Source organism: Macaca mulatta, chromosome 6 (assembly GCF_049350105.2).
Source record: "Macaca mulatta isolate MMU2019108-1 chromosome 6, T2T-MMU8v2.0, whole genome shotgun sequence".
Classification (NCBI taxonomy): domain Eukaryota; kingdom Metazoa; phylum Chordata; class Mammalia; order Primates; family Cercopithecidae; genus Macaca; species Macaca mulatta.
The window spans coordinates 82,013,666-82,039,168 of record NC_133411.1 but is presented as its reverse complement, the minus strand read 5'-3'; the positions used below and the strand labels follow the sequence as shown (position 1 = coordinate 82,039,168).

The window sequence follows — 25,503 nt, the reverse complement described above, 5'->3', positions numbered from 1 at the left end:
ACAAAGCTAGTGACATTTTAAGAGAAATGTTTAGGTTTGATTTTTTTAGAAGATAAGCTCAAATATAGAATTTTCTGATTATGGAATTCCTCCTACTTTTTATGTTGCCAATGGAGACTATATTTTCCATAGCCAAAATGTCATCAAGAAAAGTGAAAGACTTGTCTTAGTCTGTTTTGTGTTGCTATAACAGAATACCTCAGTCTGGGTAATTTATAAAGAAAAGAGGTTTATTTAGCTCACAGTTCTGCAGGCTGGGAAGTTCAAGGGCACGGTCTTGGCTTCTGGCAAGGGCTTTCACACTGTGTCATAACATGACAGAGAAAGTCAAAGGGATGCGAACATGTGTGAAGAGACAAAACCCAAGAGGCATCCTAGCTCTCACCCTCGTGGGAACTAATTTATTCCTATGAGAATGAATCTAGTCCCACCAGAGTGAGAACTCACTACCTGAAGAATGTCACCAAGCCATTCATGAAGATCCACCCTCATGACACAAACATCTTCCAAGAGGTCCCACCTCCTAACACCACCAGATTGGGGATCCAATTTCAACATGAATTCTGGTGAGGACAAACCATAGCCAAACTATAGCAGATCCACAGAAAATGTAATGTTGTAACTTGAGAAAATTAAAAGAAGGAAAAGGAAGTTGTGGTGGCAATATGATAGCAGAAGTATTTTCTTCAATTAAAGAGAAAACACTCACAAATTGGCTTAGTGTGTTACTAACTGAAAGCTTAGCAAGGTGTCTTAATGTTAAAAAATAGATACAAGCCTCATCTAACACTTGATAAAATAGGGTAATGAAAAGATCGTGGCCACTGTTAACCTGAGATAACAACATAGGAGCTCCCAGTAACTGGAGAAAAAAGGAAGAAATAATGCTGAAATAACAAACGGTAAAAAGCAAAAACAAAAACAAATCTATAAAGATCAGTCCTACAGAGGTCTGTATTTATGCATGTATGGGAGCTGGAGAAACAAATTTGCACCAAAAACTTCACCTAATTCATCATTGTTGGGCCACATATGTCACCAATGAGATCTACATCTCCAACCCTTTAAAGGGTTCAGTGATTTCATTCTCAGGAGATCCCTAGAAATGGCAAAGGAAAGAAACAGAGATTGCTTAGAACCCTAGTTTTCTGCACTAATTGTAGAGTAAAATTTAATCTTGAGTCATGAGCAACTCTTTGGAAACGACAGACCAAAAATTATTGTGTTTGATATACAAATATGTGCAAATAGTGACTACAGGTAAAGGTTCATGTAAACAAATCATAAAAGAGGGAACAAGAGACAGTGATTATATACTAGATGAAAACATCTGATCACATATCCTCATAAATAATTCATTAATTTCTTCAACAATTATTGAATGCCTATGAATATGCCAGATAATGTGCTAAGCAACAGAGTGACCAGGGTGAGAAATATATTGCCCATCCTCAAGTTCAGAGTCCAAAAGGAGAGATGGACACATAAGCAAGTAATTATAATGTAATGTAGTAACCTAGTGCTGGTGATATATGGGGTTATATAACTCAGCATTTAAGTGTGTTTGTGGCTGGAAAGGTAGGTGGTGAGAAGTGGTGGAAGAAGGCCTTTAAAGGTTGCTAATGCACTGGAACAGGAGAAAAGAGAACTTGTTACCTGATTCTTGCCTGTTATCTTTTACATTGGAGAATGACCCCCGGCTCATGCAGAAGGAAAGGGCTTTTGTTAGCTCTTTATGCACAGAGACCACAAATAATACATGAAGGTGTTGTGCCCTAGTGTGGCATTTGTTGCTTTTGCCTTTATATTTACCTTTCTTCTAGTAACTTTGTTTTACTTTGCAGAACAACCACACATACACACACACACCCTGTCATTTAGCCCATTTAGTGCTGTCCATTTCCAAGCCTTATCTGCCTGCCTTCTGCCACATGAAGTGATTACATAACCTGCCGTCACAGTGATTGGTTCGAGATTGGGCATATGATTCAGGTAGGGCCAGTTGTTCCTGAGATTTATACATAAACATTTAATGACAGATTATTATTTCTATTTCTTATGGATTGAAATCCATAAGGATATTAAACCTGAGGCTGCTAACAGCTATCTTTCCTACTATATGAAAAGTATACCTATGAATAATGCCAACATGCAGACAGCTAAGAAATGGACAAAGAAAAAGAGCTGGGTCCAGCCATGCCTGAAGCTGGAAAGATACACCCTCATACTCTTTAGTTACAAGTTAATAAATTACGTTCTTTGCTTAATCTCAATCAAGATGGATTTTTGTCTTTGCAACAGAAAGAATTCTAACTAACACATATTTATCAGTTTGGTAACAATACTAATCTGTTCAATTTTAAAATGGTGCTTTTCTTTTACCCGTGGTTGCTACAAAGTTTTGCATTACTGCGTAGATAACAAAGTGAAAGAAAGCTTCACCTGCTAAGAGATGGGAGGTTCTGAGAAAAGACTACAGTTACCACAGATGAAAGATCTTTCCTTTCCTTTGGAAACACTATTAGTTTGAACTTTGGAAGCCCTTTAAAACAGTTATCATCCAGGAAAAAGATGTAAAAGCAAAATTACACAAAGTAAAGACATTTAAAGTAACCTATAATAAATATATGAAAAGGTAGCATAAAGAAAGGTGAGATTATAGCATAGTGAGATATAAATATTTTCTCTCATTGAGTACATATTATTAGACAAAATAACAGGAATTTCAAAGATATATGTGGTTTTTTAAAAATAGTTTCTTATTATGTCCTTTTTTTTTTTTTTTTTAACTTCCCAATCCTTTTTCATCACATTCAAGTAGGCCTCTATCCAGGGCAGTCTCATAGGCCCTCCCTTACTTGGAAGGCAGGAAGCTTTTCCAGCCAGAAGGATGGTGGAGCTTGGTGTCAGAGCCCTGGGCTCCAGGCCTTGGGCCAATCACAAAGACTCCCTGGCTCAGGATCCTGTCCGTTTAAGTACTAAAATAAGGAGGGTCCAGGATTCCTGTTCCTTCTTTCCTCTATTAACTCAATATCTATTTAACCTGATTATAACAGGGTCTTACTCTGTCACCCAGGCTGGAATGCAGTGGCATGATCTCAGCTCACTGCAGCTGCCATCTCCTGGAATCCAGTGATCCTCCCACCTCAGCCTCCCGAGTAGCTGGGACCACGGGTGCGCACCACCACATGCCGGCTAATGTTCTGTATTTTTTTGTAGAGGCAGTTATTCACCATGCTTCCCGGGCTAGTTCTCAAACTCCTGAACTCAAGAGATCCTCCCACCTCTGCCTCCCAAAGTACTGGAATTACAGGTGTGAGCCACTGTGCATGGCTAACCTGATATGTTTTAACTCAATGCATTTAATTTTTTTTTTTTTTTTGGCATGTAAGTCTGAGGGATTGGAATTGTTTATTATAAATTATTTTTAAGTTTACTGAGAAGATGAAATCATCAAATTTGATGTTATGAAATTCAGCAAAAATTTCATAAATAGCCATTAAGTGGGTATCCAAAGACCAACCTGACCTTCCTTTACCACAGGGATCCCCGAGATGTGTCGCTCTCCGGAGCCTCTGAGGAGAGGCGCTGGGTGGGCCTCCAGTGCATGCTCCCTCCCACAGCATTTCCCATCACCCCAGGGTCAGGCACTTGAGGAAGGGGAAAACCCTGAATAACTAGAAATTTCACAGGTAAAAAATATGTGTCATGAGGTTAAAAAAAAGAAAAAGCAGCATGTTAAATATGAAAAAGTGGCACTGGTGGGGTGGGAGACAGTGGGTTAGTTCTCCCCTCACAGACAGGAAACAAGAGATTTGATTAAATCTAAAATTGTTAAATGTTGCCTTGGGTCTGTATAAGAAAACAGGTGTCTTCTCAAGTCCCCTTCTACTCACTATCCCCTTCCCTCCCAGAAAAAGAAGCTTCTATGCATTTTGACTTCCAGAGACTTTAAACCAATGGAAGTCTACCATATTCGTAGTTGAAACCAAAGCAACATTGTACCCCCAAATTCTTGTAAATATTGAACAAATACATGAATGGCATGTGAGGCCTTCCTATTTCTCTCCCTCCCCAAACATGTCAGTCTGAGTATTTATTTTTGATCACCAGATGGACATTTATATGTAGATTCAAAATGTCTATACTTTATTCCTAACTCCTTGCTGCGCTAATCTCTCTCCCCTGGAAAGGCCTCAGTGATTTTTATGGCTGTGGAGCTGGGGGAAATCTCAAAAGTTTTCCCAGCATCCTCCATCTCTCCCCACCCAAACTCCCCCTGGCCTAGTTAAATCCATTTTGTGTTAAGGGCCTCCTTCCAGGAAAGCTTTCCTTGTTAGCTTTTGGAGTTCCCTCCAGGCCAGAGAGATGGATTTTACCAACCCTGGCAGGTACACAGGCTCTCAATCACTTTCTGTTGATAAGAAACTAGGCAAGAGAGTAACACTGTGAAGGTGAAGACGTCTTAAATATCAAATGTATTTTACAAACTCCACAATACCTTTAAGCAGATGCAAATGGGAAACCCAACAGTAAATTGATAGAACCTGAGCTTCTGATCACAGCTGCAACTGGAATTTCCCCCCATAATTTTTTATTATGGTAAAGTACTCATAACTAAATTTATCATCTTAACCATTATTAAGTGTATAGTTCAGTGGTATTAAGGATACTCATAAGGATAGCCATCACTACCATCCATCTCCATAACCTTTTTCATCTTGTAAAACTGGAATTGTGTCCTCATTAAACAATAATTCCCCACTTTCCCTTCCTCCTAGTTCCTGGCAACTACCATTCCAACTGATGTTTGCCAACAGGTGTGACCCACTCACAGATCTTAGGAAAAAAAGTAGATTTTTTTTTTTTCTTTTCTATTCATCAATTTAGTTTTCTGAAGGGACTAAAGTTGGGCTCAGACTCAGAGTCTTCTTTCCCTAGATGACCCAGTGGACTCATTATTTGCTCATTCATTGTATGTCTCTGAACTCAATTTAAGATCTCGCAGCTGGACATGTCACTCTGCAGTTTGCTGCCAGTGCTCCTGAACCCTTTTTCCCAACAGACAGAGGAGGAAGAAGGTGAGAGGAGAGGACATGTCCAGAATCAGCTGAAAAGAGTTACGGAGAGGAAGGCTGCTGGCCAGCAGAAACTCAAGAAATGGGGAAGGCTCCCTGCAAAGGTGCTTTGGTTTCTGAATCCCATCAGCCTGCCTGATCCTTCCCGTCTTTCCCATACACTACTCTCTCTCATGGAAGCAATCAGAGCACATTGAAGGGGAAAATAACTGTGTGTCTCATGCATAACAGGCCGTCAACGAATATCTGCTGAACTGAACTGAATAGAATTCATCAATTGGCCACGTCTCTACTTGGCATGGATAAAATTAGAAAGATCCAGCTTCCTCACCTTGATACTAAATGGCATTTGACTATGATTGTCACTTTCAGAAAATCAGATAGGATATTTTATCCTATAACAATTGTTACAACAGTGAGCACTTACAATGTGCCTGGCTCCTTGCTGAGTGCTTTATAGTCATTAGCTCATTTAAGCATCTCAGCTATTCCAACATTCCTACATAGGAATGGCATAAGTGAAAAGGGGTTATGGAATGGCTCATCATGAAGTTCATTTGCATAGGTACTTTTACATAAGATTGAGGAAATGTCAATCATTATATACCAAAGAATGGAGGTTTGCTGATTTTAAAAAAATTATATGTGGGACAAGACTTCTCCTGTCACCCTGTTGTTACCATAAAGTAGATTTTATTGTTTCCATTGTATAGATGGAGAAACTGAGGGTTTCGGAAATTGAAGAGCTTGCTTAAAACCACACAGCTAGTGCATGGTGGTACTGACCAGACCAAAGCCCAAGTCTATCTTCCTCTAAGCTGTAAATGTATAGTTGTTTAATCATATGTAGAGGAAGTCAAAGAAGTATACAGACCTAATCTGAAGAAATACTTCTTATTGTTAATATTGTTGTTTTTGAGATTACGGTCAGAAAAAAAATGTAAAAATTTTTAAAAAGAGGTGAAATGAAGTGACTATCACTGACCAGCTTCTAAAGAAACTTTTATAGTATAGTATTCTCGTGGCACAGAGAAAAGGAAGTCCCATTCATGAAGTATATTCTACTGCTGAGAAATCAAAATGCCAATTGCACAAAGGCTACTCCTCTATGAAGAAAAAAAAAAATGCCTAGAGGGAAATATTCCAGGGGAAGGACAGTCCCTGACATGAACAATACCCACTGTTAGTCTGAGGAGGGAGACGGCACAGCATGAAGGCTGGATTCAGCCAGACCTGGCGTCAAGTCCTGGCTCTGTCACTTTTTAGTTGTGAGACTTTTGGTCAGGTGTTTGGCCTCTCTGAGCCTCAACTTCCTCTCCTCTACAAATGAGCAAAATATTTTCTACTTTATAGGATTATTGTAGGGGTTAGTGAGATCATTCATTCATTCAGCAATGATTTGTTGAGCATCAGTAGGTGTCAGGTCCAAGACCTCTTACTGAAATAATGTATGTAAATAGCTTTCCTCTGTACCTACATTAACAGATACTTGTTAAGTAGTAGCTAGTATTGTTATGTATCCCCTTATTTAAAGAAAAGAAATACTGACAAATGCAATAAAACTGCATTGTATTTCATGGCTCATTACTGCATAGCTTTGGGTCAAATATATTACCAAAAGGCCAAGCATAATAAAATAAAATTTAGATACACATTTTGATTACTAAAGGGGATAGGATACTGTCCACACTCCGGCCAGGATGAGGGAGTAGAATGGGAAGAAGGAATCTGGCTGCTTCCTCAACACTTCCTGTTCTCCCTACAAGCAGGGGCCAGGATCGCCACTAATACCAACACTCCTCTTTGGTTCTGTGGTCTGCCAACGTGATGGAGGAGCTGGCTATAGGGCAGGGTCTGTCTGTGCTGGCTGCTTTCACAGCTGTACCAGAGGTAGGAGAAAGTGAAATTTGATAGGGGTGGATGCAAGACCTATACAACCAAAGTAAACACACCTCATCAGGCTGGTTCAGGTCCTTGAGGTGCAGATCTTGAATAAGATACTCCACGATGCGCACATGATTGCTCTGAGCAGCAAAGTGGAGGGCATTCATTCCATCCTGAAGAGAGCCAGGGGTGGGGGAGATACACAGTGACCTCAGAACTTCCTCTCTCCTGCAATGGTGAGGTAAGAGCTTTTGTCCAGGTGTGACCCACATACCTACCTGATTCTTGGCTCTCTGATCTGCTCCAGCTTTAACCAGCATGAGTATGACCTCAAGGCTCCCAGACCAGGCTGCAAGGTGAATTACTGTCAAGCCATGCTTCCCCAAGAAGACAGAAAAAGAGAATCTATCACTCTGATGAGCCACAGCATATACTGCCTCATCAACAAAGGCCAAATTAATACTAGATTGTTGAAAACTAAGAAATAGAGAATTTAATACGCAGCAAAAGTGATATTTCGGTTCTATGGGGAAAAAAGGGTATACTTAATAAGTGGTGCAGGCACAAGTGGTTCTCCATCTGGAAGAAAATAAAATGAAAAGCTGTATCATACCACACTCACAAAATAGCACACAAACAATAAACATATTAGAATAAAATCCAGACTATAATGTACAGTCTCTTAATTCAGAGTGAGAACAGACAGATAATAAACAAAGTCAATTAAAAATGACAGATTTTTTAAGATGTATCTTTAATAAAGATAAATGGTTATTCTCTAATCCATGAAGCACACTTACCTTTGGAGAAGAAAAAGACAAACTCAGAAAAATGGACAAAGAAAGGAAATGGAAATGATTATTGTTTAAGTATCTGGCAATATCTATTAGAATTGAAAATACAACCAGCAATCCCACTCCTGGGAATCTATCCCATAAAAATAAAAATGTCATTACCTAATGCTATATATATAAGGATATTAAGTGCAATACTAAAAACTGGGTACAAGGTAAAGGCCTATCAACATGGGAATGCTGAATAAGTTATGGAATAGTCAGACTATATAATGCAAGCATTAAAAATAATGAATTAGTGCTACAACAATTGACTTGGAAAGATTTCCATGAGTTTTGCTAAATATGGAAAATAAGATTGAGAATAAATATGATATAATCCCATTTGTTAAAAAGGAGTGATTAAGAAAACCCCATACATGTATATGTACATATCTATATCCATCTATAGGTGTGTTGGTGGGTAGGTAGGTAGATTGATTAATATAGATATGTCTATGTGAGCAGGAGAAAAGTACAGAAATAAACATATATATCTCAGATTGTTAAGTATAGTTACCAGAGGAGGAGAGGGAACACACAGGTAAAAGAAACACAAGTTATAAAAAGCATCTCATTTATATAGATGCTACTTAAAATATTTTATTTATACAAAATTATTTCGATTTGTCTGTGTGCAAACACATGTGCACAAAGTTGTCAGACTGAAAGAGACCAGGATTTACTGACCCGTAGGGATGCTGTGGGCAGTTGTATGCTGACTTGTCTACCAAATAAGCAGGGAGAAAAGTGTGGAAGGAAGCGTAGCCAGCAGTTAACATTGGCTATTTTAGGGAGGTGAGATTCGAGGGACATAAGCAAAAACATGCATCTGCACGCCAGGCCCTAAGTTAGAGAAGCAGCATAGGGCAGACACTATGAGCCTGATCTTCAGGATCAAGCAGAACTAATCTCAAATTCTGGTCACTTTCTATCACTTTCAAGTATGGGGATCTTGGTGAACTTAATTCTAACTGTCAGCTTCAGCTTCCTTATCTGCAAACTCAAGTGTGCTTTTCTGTTTCCTTTAGCCCCACGAAAAAGTAATCCATTTCCTCAGTACAAGTGCCTGCCCAAAGTAAGCTCTCACACTACATTTTATTTCCCTCTTCTAATCAGTTGTGTTTGTGATCTGGAAACTGTTTGTCAGATGTACACAGTATGAGTAAATGCGTAAGGAATGAGGGCCTGCAGCACACTTCTACTTGTGAAGTGCATAAGCCTTTTGGCATTTATTTTGGCTGCCCCCAAGTTGCATTAATGTATTCTCTTATTCTCAGTAGAATTCACATTGGGAGAGTAAAACAGCAAGTCCCAAATTATTGAGGCATAACTCTAAACTGGTGATTCTCAACTGGGGGTGATCTTGCCCCCAGGAAACATTTGGAAAAATGTATGGAGACATTTTTTACTGTCATGCTGTGGGTGGGGGGAGGTTAATATTGGCACCTAGTAGATAGAGGCCAGGGATGCTGCTAAACATCCTGCAATACACAGGGCAGCCCCAACCACAAAGAACTATCTGGCCCCAAATGTCAAAAGCACCACTGTTGAGAAACCCTGCTCTTAATGTGCATATCCTATCAAATTTATATTTCAGCTGTCACTCTAGAGGGTGAGTTAGTCCATTTGTAGGTTTACAATTCCAGCATGAAGAAGACTCTTCATTTCTGGACTCCTTGTCCCAAAAAGAAATGATGTACAATGACTGACTACTTGAGGTTCTTTAAAGCATGTTCCCTAAACACAATTCCACCTCTTAATTTGGACTTCCCTACAAGTCAATGCTCTATGTTTAGTAATACTAAATCTGCTTTCAAATATAAAAGAGACCAGAAGGCCAGGTGCGGTGGCTCATGCCTGTAATCCCAGCACTTTGGGAGGCCGAGGCAGTCAGATGACCTGCGGTCAGGAGATCGAGACCAGCCTGACCAACATGGAGAAACCCCATCTCTACTAAAAATACAAAATTAGCTAGGCATGGTGGTGCATGCCTGTAATCCCAGCTACTCGGGAGGATCGCTTGAACCTGGGAGGTGGAGGTTGCGGTAAGCCAAGATTGCACCATCGCACTCTAGCCTGAGCAACAGGAATGAAACTCCCTCTCAAAAAAAAAAAAAAAAAAAAAAAAAAAAAGCCAGAAATATTTGAGACAGGTGACAAATCACTCTTTGATAGGAGATCTATTTTTTCCCTAAGAGGTAATTCCTAATTTCAAAGCAGCCTATATTTTAAAATTCCAAGCTCCAATCATAAAATCTAAAAGCTGGGAATTCAAGCTGCAAACAACCTAAGTCTCTAAAACCACAAATTCAGAATGGAGCCATTGTTCCTCAGAGGTAATGAATCACGGCTCACAGATGTAAACTCCCTGAGAAGAACCTCCATAAAACAAATTCTTCTGGTGTGAAACTGGCATGCCTGAGACTACTTAAGACCATGTGTCACAAATCACACTCACAGGTGACTCATGAAGCTCTGTGAAGTGTACATTGCCCAACAGTCACTGACAACCTGTCCTCATTGCCAGTCTCGTCATAGGTGAGGTCAATAATTTCCTTTGGGGAACAATTCTATGTTAGGAGCTTCCCAGAGATAAGAAGCTCTGTGAGCAGATGTTTTTATCCTCTGAGCACCACTTGCACCCACCTGGGATTCTTTACTCCTGTCTGGAGTAAGGCCCTCCATTTATCCAGTCTGCCTATTCCCAGGACTTGGGGGTGCTGCTCACTTTGGTCCCTAGCATGCAGTGCCTTGAATGGCACTCAGCTAGTACAGTCTCTATCCTTGCTCCCCAGAGAGATTGTAGGCCCTGCAAAGCCATGACTCTATCTCATACCAGTGCTTCCCGAAAACAATCACCTGGGAATTTTTTTTTAATGCGGATTCTGATTCAGGCCTGGGTGGGGCCTAAGATCTTGCATTTCTAACAAGCTTGCAGGTGATGTACATGCTTCAAGTCCTGGCACCACACTTTAAATAGCAAGGACTTCTGTCTAGTTGAATCCTCAGTAGTTGACACTGAGACATACGCACAACAGCCACTGAACAAATATTGAGGGTGAAGGGGATCAACTGTTAGCTCTTTGCAAATGGTGTTAGAACTTAGAAGAGGTCAAACTCAAGGCTCATCATTCAGATAAAGAAGCTGCCAGATTGGGTCAAAAGTGACCTTGCTTGAATTATGAAAAACATTTGACTAGTTATGGAGTAATGCCACTGTAGATGATTTAATCAGTTATAAACATATTTAACTTAGTGAAACCTTCAAAGCAGGAAAAAGAGACACATCAGGAATTACTCTATTTCCCACCTGACATTATTTCAATCTTCAAGCAAAGTTAAGAGAAACAGTCATGCTTCAGAGACAAGGTAATGCAAACATATGTTTAGAAAAACCTCAAGGAGAACAAGTTGGTGAAATATCTCTCCATCATTTCAGGAATAATTTGAAGGGGTGGCCTACCCCTCCACACCTGTGGGCGTTTCTTGTTAGGTGGAACGAGAGACTTGAGAAAAGAAATGATGGAATGAGAGACTTGAGAAAAGAAATGAGACACAGAGACGAAGCATAGAGAAAGAAAAAGTGGGCCCAGAGGACCGGAGCTCAGCATACCAAGGACCGACGCTGGCACTGGTCTCTGAGTTCCCTTAGTATTTATTGATAATTATCTTTACCATCTTAAAGAAAAGGAGGTGGCAGGATAATAGGATTATTGTAGGGAGAAAGTCAGCAGTAAGACATATGAATAAAGATCTCTGTGACATGAATAAGTTTAAGGAAAAGTGCTGTGCCTTGATATGCATATGTAAACATCTCCATATACCTTTTTAGTGCATAAAGAGCAGCATTGCGCTAGCAAGTCCCGCCTTTCGCCCTAAGGCAGTTTTCTCCTTTCTCAGGAAACAGAGCATACAATCGGGTTTTACACCGAGATGTTCCATTGCCCAGGGACGGGCAGGAGACAGATGCTTTTCTCTATCTCAACTGCCAACAACCGCCAAGAGGCCTTCTTTCCTCTAGTACTAGTCCTCCTCAGCACAGACCCCCCACGGGTGTCAGGCTGGGGGACGATCAGGTCTTTCCCTTCCCACGAGGCCATATTTCAGACCATCACATGGGGAGAAACCTTGGACAATACCTAGTTTTCCTAGGCAGAGGTACCTGTGACCTTTGGCAGTGTACGTGTCCCTGGGTACTTGAGATTAAGAGAATGGTGATGACTTTGAACCAGCAAGCTGCCTTCAGGCACTTGTTTACCAAAGCACAGCCCAAAATCCATTAAACCTTGAGTCACCACAGCACATGACTCTTGCAAGGACAAGGTTGGGGGTAGGGTCACAGATTAACAGCATCTCAAATACAGAACAAAATGGAGTCTCTTATGTCTACTTCTTTCTATGTAGACACAGTAACAGTCTGATCTTTCTTTCTTTTCCCTACATAATTGATTTGCACTCTGACACAAACCAGATCTATATTTAATATATTAGAAACATGGCAATCCTCAGATATGCTGTTTAAAAGAAAAGATGCAATCTAATCTGGCAATGGATACATAGATGTTCGCTGTATGATTCCCTCTACTTTGCTATAGTAAAGATTTGGGGTTATGGTTCTGGTTAAAACGAAGTAAGCACAGTCCACTCTGTCTCTCCCACCAAAACAAATAAAATCTCTGGAAAGAATGCATGGAACGTACACCTACTATATACCCACACACATTTTAAATTAAAAAGTAAAAACAAAGAATGCATGGAACAGCTGAGGACTCTGTAAATGGTATCAGGTGGATTCGGGAAAAAAAAATCAGAACTCAAAGTAAGGACAATCCTGCTGTGACTTTCCAGATTTTTCTTTTCCTCCCATACCTTCCAACTTGGACTTGAGGCAGTGCAAATCATGGAACTGTGCCCTGGGCACAGTCAGAAAGATTTCCAACAGAAGCTCTCTCATTCTGGTCTAAGGAGAAGGGAGCCCCTATAGAACAGAGAAGGCAGGGGAAATTCTCTGCTTCATTTTTCTCTACAGGCCCTGCCCCCCTCCCGCAAGCCAAGCCCCACTCCCAAAGCTACAACTTGACAGTGGTAAGGGTAGCAGCAGTGGCTGGGCAAGCACCTTAAAGTCCGACATAGGGGAATCTTTCTCTCTGGCCAGAGGAACTGTGGTCATAAAGCACGGTGGAGGAAGAATCCAAATGTTCTCTTGTTACCCTCCCCCACTTGGTCCTGGAGGCAGACCTATTTGTGGAAAGTACACAGCAGGGCCGGGAGACCACAGCCTTGGCTTTCCAGTCAGAGGACCAGGAAAAGAGGGTGGGGAGCTGGAAAATGTAGGGGAGTTGATCATGGAGAAGATGGAGCCTGAGAAAGGGATGGCATAAAGTTGTGTGTGTGCTCCTGGGCTCACCCCTGAGCTGTTTAATAAGCCTATTTAGTATCAGAGTTCATAGAGCAAAGTCAATATTTAATGTCTCTGGGGCCAGTTAGCTTCTGTCTTCCACATCCCAGATTCTACTCTGGACAATGATCTTGCTTTTACAAATGCATGCTATTGGTCATAAAGTCAATATGAGAAAATAAGCAAAAACCCAGGTCCCATAGGTAAAAGGGAAACAATTTAGTCCCCAAATACAAAGAGCACATATATGTATATTCTCTGAAGAGACGTTTCCAGAACAAACACTGCCAATTAAAATATTTTGCATGTATGTGAAGAAAAGATGTCTGGAGTGATCAGATTCTCCCTGTACATTGGTTATGCTCCAATTTGTTCTACTCAAGATGAGCTTACCTTATCAGCAACATCCACCCTGGCCTTGTGTTTAAGCAAGAAATCCACTGCAGATAAATGATTTCTCCCCACTGCAAAATGCAGGGCTGTGCGGTTCATCTGAGGAAGCATAATTTATGTTTTTAGTCACTGATCATTATTTAGTGCTTTTAGGTTTCCTGTTTCTTGAATGGCCATAGTTTTCTATTAGGTGTTTCTATTTTGATTGTTTGGCTCCACTCTTTGCCTTTACCTTTGAAAGTTGTGAGAATTGTGTCCAGCCGAATTCTGCCTTCATTATGAGATAACAGCAGAGAATTTGGCAATCCACTGAAGGACACGCCTCGAGCTGAAATTCTTATTTCAACTTATATTGTATTGTAGCATTATGTTGTGGCAACATAATGGGTTTTGTTTAGAAAGTAAAAGTTGGATTTCCCCCTTATATAATCATTAATAACGGTAAATTTTTCTGCTTAGAATATCCTAATAATGCATAGCGGAAATTTTCCTAGGTATTCAATCCACTCATGTTCATTCTTCTCTAAGTTTTTGGACTGTAAACTTTACTGAAGCAAATAAATTCCTTCTGAAAGGAAGAAGGAAGGGAGGAAGGGATAAAAGAGCGAAGAAAAGAGGAAGGAAAGACAGAAAGGCAGAGGAAAAGCTATGACCATCTTGCTCCAAAGGACAGTCCATGTGGTGCTCCTGGGATACCCAGAGAGAGTCTAATACATTTCAGACAATGAAAGTTTTGCTTGGAAGTGATATGAGTCATAATTCCCATATTCTAGACACTGTTTTTGCTTCCAAAGAAGATGTCTGGGCATGGCTTTACTATTCTTTGTTACACATAAATAAGAAAAAAATGAGAACTGTTTAAATATTTGATTTTCTTGGTAGTGTCAACCTAAATAATAAGAGAGACTTTCAAAAGAAAAGATATTTATTTGGGAATAAAGCATTGCAACGGGAATATGCATGTCATAGTAAACTATGTGTGTATTTAGGGAAGTAAAAGAAGACAAAGGTTTTTAAAGGAAAAAAAATGAGGAGGATTACATAACTGTTTTGAAATAATTATCCTTTGCTGCAAAGTTCAACAACAAGCTGACACCAGTCTTAGATTAGACAGGCAGTTTCTGGGCAGATGTCCTTGCAGAAGTATTTTCTGTGTAAGGTTGTGATGGCCTTTGTGTGAGGTTGTGGGTTTTGCAGTCTTTTGTGATAGTTTTTGTTATCAAGTATACAAGCATGAGAACCCTGTCTTCATGGCCTTCCCCAGCTCTATTTGTCAAGGTTTTCTTAATATCGGTGACCCCATTTTGATTCTGAAAACTTTCACAATAGCTAAACCAGTGATAAAATAAGTTCGACAAAACATGAGTTATGGCTGGGCACGGTGGCTCATGCCTGTAATCCTAGCACTTTAGGAGGCCGAGGTGGGTAGATCACCTGAGGTCAGGAGTTTGAGACCAGCCTGGCCAACATGGTGAAACCCTGTAACTACTAAAAATACAAAAATTAGCCAGGCATGGTGGCGTGCGTCTGTAATCCCTGCTACTAAGGAGGCTGAGGCAGGAGAATTGCTTGAACTCAGGAGGTAGAGGTTGCAGTGAGCTGAGATTGCGCCACTGCACTCCAGCCTGGGCAAGAGCGCAAGACTCCGTCTCAAAACAAAACAAAACAAAACAAAAAACCCCATGAGTTATTATGACTTTGTCTGAAATCTGGAGCTTTGCTCTACTATGTCAAATATGGGCTTATAAGCTCCACTATTAACTTTACTTGTGAATAAGGATGTAAGCCAAAATTTCACCCAAGATAATTCAATAAAATTACTTATATTTTAAAAAGCTCCATCGTCACTGGTTTTAAGGAACTCTCCAAGTAACCATGTCAACGATTTGCTGTAAACAGCAAACAGATGTCATGAGAAAGCATAATACAGTTCATTAGGAATTTATAATAACTTGCCACGCTGTAAGTTAAAGTGTATTCGATTGTACTATCTCTCCAAGTACTTTAATATTAAAAAAAAGTTTAAAACAAAACAGAAAGTTGAATATGGAAAAATGTTAAATGGTTTAAACAGTATACTAGATAATCTATTTCCTGCTACTTGGAAAAGTGATTATTGCTTCACTTACTCCCACAATTAACCTTTCATGGTCAAAATAATCTTCAAAGATACCTATCCATAAATATTTTTGAAACTATGCAAATATCCCCTTCAAAGAGACTTGCTTACTTCTTTTCTTTTCCTTCCTTTCCATCTTTTTTCCTTTCTGCCTTTCCTTCCTTTCTTGATTCCTTTTTTTTCTTTTTGTCCCTAAAATTGTTACGCTACAAAATTTTGCTGCTTTCCTATTCTAGGATCTCTATGGAACATGAACACTATATACACTCATAACACATCACACACACACATTATACACATAGACATATCAATCCCCACACTTATCCCCACACATAAGCACAAAGGCTCCCGACACACATGCACAACATCTTCCACTGCATCTGGTACATGATTTCAGATTCTGCAGCTTCAGTTTCTAGGACCTTACTGCCTGCGATAGATATAGGTTTTGTGAAACCTGAGTTTAGACTATTTAGGGAGTCTTCGTTAAAGCCAGAGTCAGAAAGCTTAAATAATTGCAGTTAAAATGCCTTATAATTTTTCAGATTTTATAAAATCATATAGTCATAGGAATATATTACCAGAGCCCTCTCAGTGCCTTACAAGGGGCCTGTACAAGCAAGGGCCCTGAAGCTTATGCTTCATTTACCATTAAATAGCAAATCATTTACCATTAAATTTACCATTAAATACAATTACCCACCACCCAGGTGGGTGCCACACCCACCTGGAACCACTCCACAAATTGTCCTAAGCAATTGACACAGCCTCCAACCTTCACTTTGATAAACCTGGCCTCAAAGGACTATCAGGAAATCCTCACAAAAGCAAGCAGTAGAGAATCCAAATTTATGGCAGTGGACTTTCCCTCTGCTAAAACCCAGGGACTTAAAGAACAAGTAAGAGCCAGGTTTTAGATAAGGCCTCATTGCCCAAGAGGCAGACACACTACATTTCAAAACCAGTACAATGAAAATCCATATGCCTCTTTAGATTTTTAAATTTGTAAAAACAGAACCACACAGGACATCATTGGCAAGAAAACAACCCAGACTGTGTAGCAAAAAATGTTCTGCCTTTCCAGAATGTGTGAGGCCAAGCTGATCCGCAGGCGACAATCCAGGACCAGGTCCAGGCCTATAACCCCGACAGCTGGCTTTACTGCCCACCCACAGACTCTGAATAGATACGCATGAAGATTCGGTGCACTGCCCTTCTTGGAAGAGGAATTAAAACGCACAGAGCCTCTTCCACTGTTTGACTCCACCTTTTAGCTTAAACACCCTGGGATTACCAACAAAGGAGCGCTCCCTTATCTCAGCTAGCACCATGATTTTTACTTTTATTATTATTTCAGATGTCCTGTGTAAACCCAAGCCATTACTGGAGTAGTCACTTGTCATATTTATGACTTCTACTCACATTGTTCACAGCATTAATGTTAACCTTGTTTTCAGACAGCTTCTCCATAAGATCCAAATTATTGCTTTTAGCAGCATTCTGAAAGCTTCTCTCATTTGGCAGTACTGAAAGAAAGCAAGGCAAGCATGAACTAAGGGAATTTAAGGAGGCCAAAGAGAAAGCATATTTATAGGGCAAACCTTGTAACAACAGCCTTGAAACGAAACAACAGCCTTGAGTCTTTCACATTTCGCTATTTTTATTTGGGACACAGAAACTTTGCTTCAATATCTTATAAAACGGTAGTATCAAGATTCAATTTTCTCCTCATGCTGCAAGGGTTTTCACACCCTTAAAAATGTTCCTGGCCCCAAACAAAACATTATTCATGAGGACCACCCTGAAGTCAGTAATGTGGTATCTGGCTTAGAAGGTCAGAAGGCGGTAGACTTCCCAGGGGACATTGTTTGTAAAAAACCTTGTACAAGATTAGGCAGGGAGGAGTCCAAATGCTCCTACAGCTTACAGAGATAAAACTGTTGTCTTCAGAACTCTATACAGACGCCAGGCCTGCATGAAGAAAATTTCAAAATGTAGCCTATCACACATACAGACACAAAGGTAAAGGGGATGAAAATGTTTTATTCTCATTGATATAAAAACACGGAGAAGTAGATTGACATCTATTATAAATGTCATATTTCACATACATATACACATTCATATGGTAAGCTTTATTAACTGTCATAGAGAAGATTCCAGGGTTTATTGAGTTTTTTTGTTATGTAGGGGAGTAGAGGGCTCTCAGAGGACAGCCCAACACGAAGGGATAACACCAGAATTGAGGTTAAGTAGGAGTCAATAACAGACCATCTCCAAACAGAAAGGACCTGTAAGAGAGGTTTCTGTATGTGTGTTGCTGAATAGTTTCCTAAGCGTTTGCTTGTTTTTAAATGATACTATCATGACATTCAATGTTCCCCAAGTTTTTGCCGAAGCAAAGACCCTTAAGGATACTGCCAAGTCCAATCAAGGACCAACCAAGGAGTATCTTCTTGGGAAATATTGTTATGGGCTGAATTGTGTCTCTCCAAAATTCATATGTTGAACTCCTAACCCCAAGTACCTCAGAATGTTGACTATATTTGGAGATAGGGCCTTTAAAGAGGTAATGAAGGTAAAATGAGGTCATATGAATGGGCTCCAATCTGATATGATTGGTGTCCCTAAAAGAAGAGAGATTAGGACGGACACACATACACACACACACACACACACACACACACACACACACACGGAAAACCAGGTGAAGGCAGGGAGAAGGTGACCATCTATAAGCCAAGGAAAGAGGCCTAAGAAGAATCCAACTTTTCCAACATCTTGATGTTGCACTAGTAGCCTCCAGAGCTGTGAGAAAATAAGCATCTGTGGTTTGAGCCATCCAGTCTGCTGTACTTTGTCGTGGCAGCCTGAGCAGACTCATACAGATTCACATGTTCATTCTTTCTGTTACCTGGATCCTTCTCTTCCTTCCTACCCCTACTCTTGTCACCATTCTAGGTGACTTCAACCTCCTCACAGATGATTAATCCAACACCTTGGCCTCTTAGTTCCCTCTAATAATCTTCCGCAGATCTGACCTCAGTCATCAAATTTCAGAGACACATTCCTGAATTAATCATCACTCAAACTGCACTACCTCTGAAATCTTGACTTCCAGAATCCTATTCTTTGACCACAACTTCTCATCCATTCAGCTCAGCTGCTCTAGTTCTCCAAGTCCAGAAATTCTGCAAACTTATGAAGTCCTCCAGTCCACAGTTCTAACCCTTTCTCATATTCTTCATTTCTGTGCCCTTACTTCCCTCCTTACCATGTTTAGATTCCATGGTGCCAGTTTGTTTTTGCTGCTGTAACAAATTACCTGACACTGAGTAATTTTTTAAAAAACAGAAATGTATTTCACACATTCAGACCATAGCATATGGTCCACCTATGAAATCACTTCTATGCAAACACCTCCCTCACCATTCTTTTCCTCCATTAGACTAGTTGGTCAGAATCCTAATTCTGAGATTAAATCCAACTGCTACTTGCTTTGTTTCTGTACCTGAACAGCTAAACGGTACTGGAGAAAAACACACAACCATGCTGTGGTAAACATTGCTAGTGTTCATCAATATCTGCTTTTTCTCTTCTACCTGGTCACATGTGTAAGCCCATATCCCAGCCTGGATACAGCTAGATGAGGTGTATCCAATGGACTGAAAGCAGAAGTGATGGCATGTCACTTTGGGGCTGAGTCAGTGAAAAGCCTGTGTCACCCTCTAGGTCTCTTTTCCCTGCCTTAGCAACACTGGAAGCCATGTGTTTAAATGAAGGGGTCACAAGATGGTGGTACCTCCATCAACTTGGTATTGGGAGATAATTCTCTCCGGGTCTCTCACATTTCTGCACATCTTACAAGCAAAAGCATTGACTGGCTTTGCTCTTTACTATCTTTTCAAGGATGTTTGTATAGTGAAAAGCCTTGACAAATAGAGATATTTTTCCTCTGGAGCAAAGGGCAGGTTTGCTTGCAGCCTTGGAAGAAAGCAATGGTAAGGCATGCTTACTGACTATTACAAACGATTTGGGTTCCCTAAGTGCAGGATTTTTCTGTAACACAACCCACTGTGTGTGCAGGTGTCATTTGGCATCTTTATATCTCCCTGTGGGAATTGGGGCTTGGAGAACTGACACAAATGCTAACACTCTGGCTACTGCTACTGCTGTGAGTAATGAAATCCATCATCTCTGATCCAAAAGTGTCTTCTGCCAGCATCTCTATCACCTAGTAAGCTAACTTGTGAGATTATAAGTAGGGTAAAATCTCAACCCCTTTATGGTCCTTGACACCTGGGTTCCTGAGAGACCCTCGCCAACCTATTTTGGACATGCTACACGAGCAAGAAATAGATTTTTCTTTTAAAGACGGGGTCTTGTTACATTTTCCAGGCTGGTCTTGAACTCCTGTCCTCAAATGATCCTCTCACCTGGACCTCCCAAAATGCTGGGATTATAGGTGTGAGCCACCACACCCAGCCAGAAATAGATTGTTTTTATGTCCAGTCACTCAGACGTAGGAGTCATTTATTGCTGCAGGAAAAGCTTACTTTGTCCTGATTGATACACATGCTAACAGGTCTCTTAAATTCTTCCCCACTAATCTCAGCACGACTAGCTAGCCTCTACATTTCCCTAGTCTTCCCTTCTTCAATATGTCATATCCTTTCCTTTCTCCTCAAATATCTGAATTTACTAATCTACCTAATTTACTTCCTCCCACTACCATCACCTAATTCTCAGTCAATACCGTTGCCTCATAGTGAAAACAGAAGTAGTAGGACACGAATTCCCACATCTTCCCACCTAGGTGAATCTACCAATCTACCTTCATTTGTATATACAGGATGAAGCATCCCTGTACCTAGGAAAGGCCAACTTCTACACCTGGGCTCTGGACCCCATCCCCTTTTTATCTTTTCAAGTGTTTCATATGTCAGTCTCTTGGAAATTATGTCTTCTTTCCTCTAGATCACTTAATCTCTCTCCAGTGGATCACTTCCTTCAAAAAATACGGAGATGTCATAATACCCTAAGTGTAAAAAACCCTCCTTTGACCCCAGCTTCCTTTCCAACTGCTGCTGCATTTTTCAACTTTCCATTACCCCAAACTTAAGTATTCTATAATTGCTGTCTCCATTTCTTCATCTCAGTCTTGTCTCAACCCATGCTAATCAGACATCTTTCCCACCCCTCTACTGAAACTGCTCTTGTTGAGGTCACTCCGTCTTGCCAAAACCCAGTCATCATACCCTGTCAAGTGCATTGAGCTCTTGGCAACTGTGACACAGAGGAACACACACCCCTTGTAACATGTTCTTCTCTAGAGGTCTGGTAAGCCAACTGTTGCTTTCTAGTCTTTTCTACCTGCTCTTTTTCCTTTGCTTGATCTCCAACTATTGGAATGCCCCAGGGTTTATATAAAACAAATAACCTGTTGATGTAGGCATGATTCCTCCATCTTACAGATGAAGAAACTGAGATTTTCAAAAGTTATACCACTTGTTCATGCTTTATAAGTGATAGAATTGTCCTAGGCAGCCTGACTCCAACCACATCACCCTGTCTCATGGCCTTCACTGCACTTACCTTAAATTATCTTATTCATTTATTTGCTTACTTACTTTATTGTCTATCACCCCTCTACCACAACAGAATGTTCCACCAGAATAGGGGTTGTCTTGTTCTCTCCATCCCTACATCTAGAACATGCCTAGAAAATAGTTAAGCTCTTGAAAATATTTCCGGAATGACTGAATGAACACTATATTGAGGAACTGGTGTACAGCTTCCAAGCCTAATTTAGGAAATAAGGCCGTCCTAGCCAGTAGGCTTGGATGGTGTGCCCCGTTAAGAGACTTGAGTACTGGGCCGGGCGCGGTGGCTCAAGCCTGTAATCCCAGCACTTTGGGAGGCCGAGACGGGCGGATCACGAGGTCAGGAGATCGAGACCATCCTGGCTAACACGGTGAAACCCCATCTCTACTAAAAAATACAAAAAACTAGCCGGGCGAGGTGGCGGGCTCCTGTAGTCCCAGCTACTCGGGAGGCTGAGGCAGGAGAATGGCCTAAACCCGGGAGGCGGAGCTTGCAGTGAGCTGAGATCGGGCCACTGCACTGCAGCCTGGGGACAGAGCCAGACTCCGTCTCAAAAAAAAAAAAAAAAAAGAGAGACTTGAGTAGTGGGAAGGCTGAGGTGGGAGGATCACCTGAGCCTGAGGAGGTCTGTGATTGCACTACTACATTCCAGCCTGTGCAACAGAGCAACAAGACCCTGCTTGCGGGGGGGCCGGGGTCGGAGGCGGGTGGGGAGTGGAGGGTGCCGGGTAGAGACTTGACTCGCTTTCAGCTTTTGAACTGCTTAACAGCTGCCTTAGTTTATACTGCACATTATTCCCAAGGCATAGATGATCCACTCCATGCTTTAAAACTTAAGCGCAGAAAGATAAGTGATTTATTTAAAGTCAGACAATAAATCGGCGCATGAGTCACGATATAGGAGATAAGAGCACATGAAACTCTTATTTGCAAAAGGACTTAATCATTATTTTAAAAAGCCTCCTCCTTAATTCGGAAGAATAATACTGTCCTTCCACCCACAGTACATGGTGGGAGTGGATTCCAAAGCCGAAAACCAGCCAACAAGGGGTGCAGCGGTGGAGGCTGGGACTCGGGGTCCCAGGGCGGAGTCGCCGCGCCAGTTTCACTCCCGCAGCTTCCGGAGGCGCTGCACTGGGTACCTTTTTAAGTCCCTTCGACCCAGCCCGCCCCGCAACCTGATTTTCTGAGACCTCGTTTCCGGGACTCACGGAGCTCGTGTCCGGCAACTGTCGTGTCCTCTTCTCCAAGCCCCTTCCGCTTCGGGATCCGGGACAGGGCCCTCCAAGGCAGGGCGTCCGCGCCCCTCAGGTCCTCCCTGAGACCCTTGGCGGCAGCAGCCGCCCCGAGCAGCAGCCCCCCTACCGTGGCCCCGTGGCCCCGGGCGCGCCCGGCGAGGTCCATGGTCGCCTCCGCGGACCCGGAGCGCAGGTCCAGACCCAGACCCAGATCCAGACAGGCCCAGGGCGCGAGGCTGGACGCTGGCAGGTCAGCCCCGCCGGAGCGCAGACCGCTCTCTGTTGTGGCGGTTCGCTGGGCAACAAGCCCCTGGTTCTCCAGCCCTGCCCTGACTTGGGCCGGCCTGGGAGAATCCGCCCTCAGGTGTGGCGTGCACTGTGCTTAAGGTTTGGTTCTCCGGGAAATAAAACATCCTGCGAAATCTACAAGCCCCAGTGAACTCCCACTTCTACTCTACCACTTCTTTGTACAATTTTAAGAAATGTCGGCCGGGCGTGGTGGCTCACGCCTGTAATCCCAGCACTTTGGGAGGCCGAGGTGGGCGGATCACAAGGTCAGGAGATCGAGACCACGGTGAAACCCCGTCTCTACTAAAAATAGAAAAAATTAGCCGGGCGCAGGGGCGGGCGCCTGTAGTCCCAGCTACTCGGGAGGCTGAGGCAGGAGAATGGCGTGAACCCGGGAGGCGGAGCTTGCAGTGAGCCGAGATTGCGCCACTGCACTCCAGCCTGGGCGACAGAGCGAGACTCCGTCTCAAAAAAAAAAAAAAAAAATTTTTAAGAAATGTCAAGGTTGAATTTATAACCAACACTATAGGAACTTCAATATTACATGATTTCTAAATGGGCTTCCAACATTTTCTTTTGAATAAAGACAGACTTGATTTCTCATTTGAAGACCACGCAATTATAATCTCTCCTGGCGGATTCTTTTGAAAAGTGAAATATTACAGAAGCAAGTCAAATTCTGACCCCCCAAATAAACTTCAAATAAGAAAGGTAATCAGGTTTTCATTTATTTTTTATTCTTCTTACAAATTTACAAAAGATGTATCATTTTAATGTAAATTATGTAATATCAATTTCATTTCAAACTTGTCAGCTTTTTCCTTCAAATTATTGTGCACCCATGAGGCACTGAATTCAAAACAATGTTTCCTTATCAATGAAAACAAATGACAAAATATTATTTATCAGAACACCACCCGTAACCTCAAACTTTCCTTTTTTAAAAAAGGGAAATGGGCCTCATGTTTGTAATAGGGATATGATAAAAACAACAGCAGATAAGCTGAATTGAGTATTATGCAGAAATATCAGACAATGTACTAATATGGAAAGTATAATATGTAAATGGAAAAACAGGGCACAAATTATATGTGTATGTAGCATGTTTACAAGTAAAATTCTAAAAATCAGAAGAAAATACCCACACAAAAGAAGGAATAATAGTGAAAACAGCAGCAGATCAATGGAAAGCATACAGTCAAGTACAGAAAGATCTCCCAATCTGGGCAACAAAGTGAGAACCCCTCTCTACAAAAATTAGCCAGGCATGGTGGTGCATGCCCGTAGTCCCAGCTACTTGGGAGGCTGAGGTGGGAGGATGGCCTGGGAGGCAGAGGTTGCAATGAGCCAAGATTGTGCCACTGTGTGCCAGTCTGTGTGATAGAGCCAGACCCTATCTCAATAAATAAATAAATAAAATAATAATAATAAGAAGAAAAAGATCTGAATTGTGTTATCCAAGTTTGAAACTGCTTTCAAATTCTAAACCAAGAAATTGACTTTTTAAAAAATCTTCTTATCGATGACCGGAGAAAATGCATCATCATTTTATGCTATATAGCCTTATAATAGTATGTGGTACTGTGGCCGGGCGCGGTGGCTCAAGCCTGTAATCCCAGCACTTTGGGAGGCCGAGACGGGCGGATCACGAGGTCAGGAGATCGAGACCATCCTGGCTAACACGGTGAAACCCCGTCCCTACTAAAAAATACAAAAAACTAGCCGGGCGAGGTGGCGGGCGCCTGTAGTCCCAGCTACTCCGGAGGCTGAGGCAGGAGAATGGCATAAACCCGGGAGGTGGAGCTTGCAGTGAGCTGAGATCGGGCCACTGCACTCCAGCCTGGGTGACAGAGACTCCGTATAAAAAAAAAAAAAAAAAAAAAAAAAATAGTATGTGGTACTTATCTTACTCTACCAGATGAGACAAAAACTCCAAAGCAGTGCATTATGTGAAACTCAGCCATAGCTGGACTTTACTTCCCTGAGAGCTTGGGCTAAATGAGAAGTTACGAAGTATACTGTGGGAGGTATTTTCTTTTTCACTGTGTTTCAAATATCAGGTTACTTCTCAAGCAGAATATTAATTCTAAGTGTACTAATACATAAAAGCTTGCTCACATGAGCTGGCCCTACTCATCTCTCTAATCTTGGGCCCTACAATTCTTCTCCATTCTTCATCCAGTGTTTCCTGGTGGAGAGCCATCCAGCTTTTATTTCCTCCCTTTGCCTAGAACCTCTCTCCCCCACCTCCACTTCCGAATTTTTAAAATAGTTTTGATTCTTTGTATCAGTAAGGTTTCAGGTTAAATGTCACTTCCTCAGAGGAGCCTTCTCGGATCATCTTATTCTAAAAGTGTCCCCTACCTTCATGTTCCATTCTCTTGTGCTGTTGTCACTTTCCTTTGTAGCACTTACCATTGAAATGTCTGTATTTGTTTAGTGTCTGTTTCCACAACCAGAAGGTAAACTTCATGAATACAGTGATTTTTAAAAGTCTGTTGGGCCAGGCGTGGTGGTCCATGCCTATAATCCCAGCAATTTGAGAGGCTGAAGTCGAGGATGGCTTGAGGCCAGGAGTTTGAGGCCAACCTGGGCAACTTAGTGAGCCTCCAGTCTCCACAAATAATTTAAAAATTAGCTGCTGCTGGTGGTGCACACCTGTAGT

General features: G+C 41.5%; 1 protein-coding gene across 11 annotated transcripts in view; it reads right to left on the bottom strand.

The window, feature by feature from the left end:
• Positions 1 to 23,223, bottom strand: part of ANKDD1B (ankyrin repeat and death domain containing 1B) — a 53,689-nt gene extending 30,466 nt beyond the window's left edge. For 4 of the 11 annotated variants that reach the window (XR_013418386.1, XM_078004892.1, XM_078004895.1 and 1 more), the window contains exons 1-5: positions 22,506 to 23,217; positions 17,131 to 17,234; positions 13,590 to 13,688; positions 7,241 to 7,339; positions 7,031 to 7,135 (exon numbers count right to left, since the gene is read on the bottom strand). Coding sequence is in view for 10 of the 11 variants with exons in the window: in XM_078004892.1 (XP_077861018.1) it covers positions 7,031 to 7,135; positions 7,241 to 7,339; positions 13,590 to 13,688; positions 17,131 to 17,234; positions 22,506 to 22,716 (618 nt within the window). In the remaining variant the exon portion in view is untranslated. Of the gene's footprint in view, positions 1 to 7,030; positions 7,136 to 7,240; positions 7,340 to 13,589; positions 13,689 to 17,130; positions 17,235 to 20,542; positions 20,717 to 22,505 lie in introns of all 11 variants that reach the window. The other 7 variants (XM_078004897.1, XM_015140290.3, XM_078004896.1 and 4 more) reach the window with 7 other exon arrangements.
• Between the last annotated feature and the right edge of the window lie 2,280 nt (positions 23,224 to 25,503).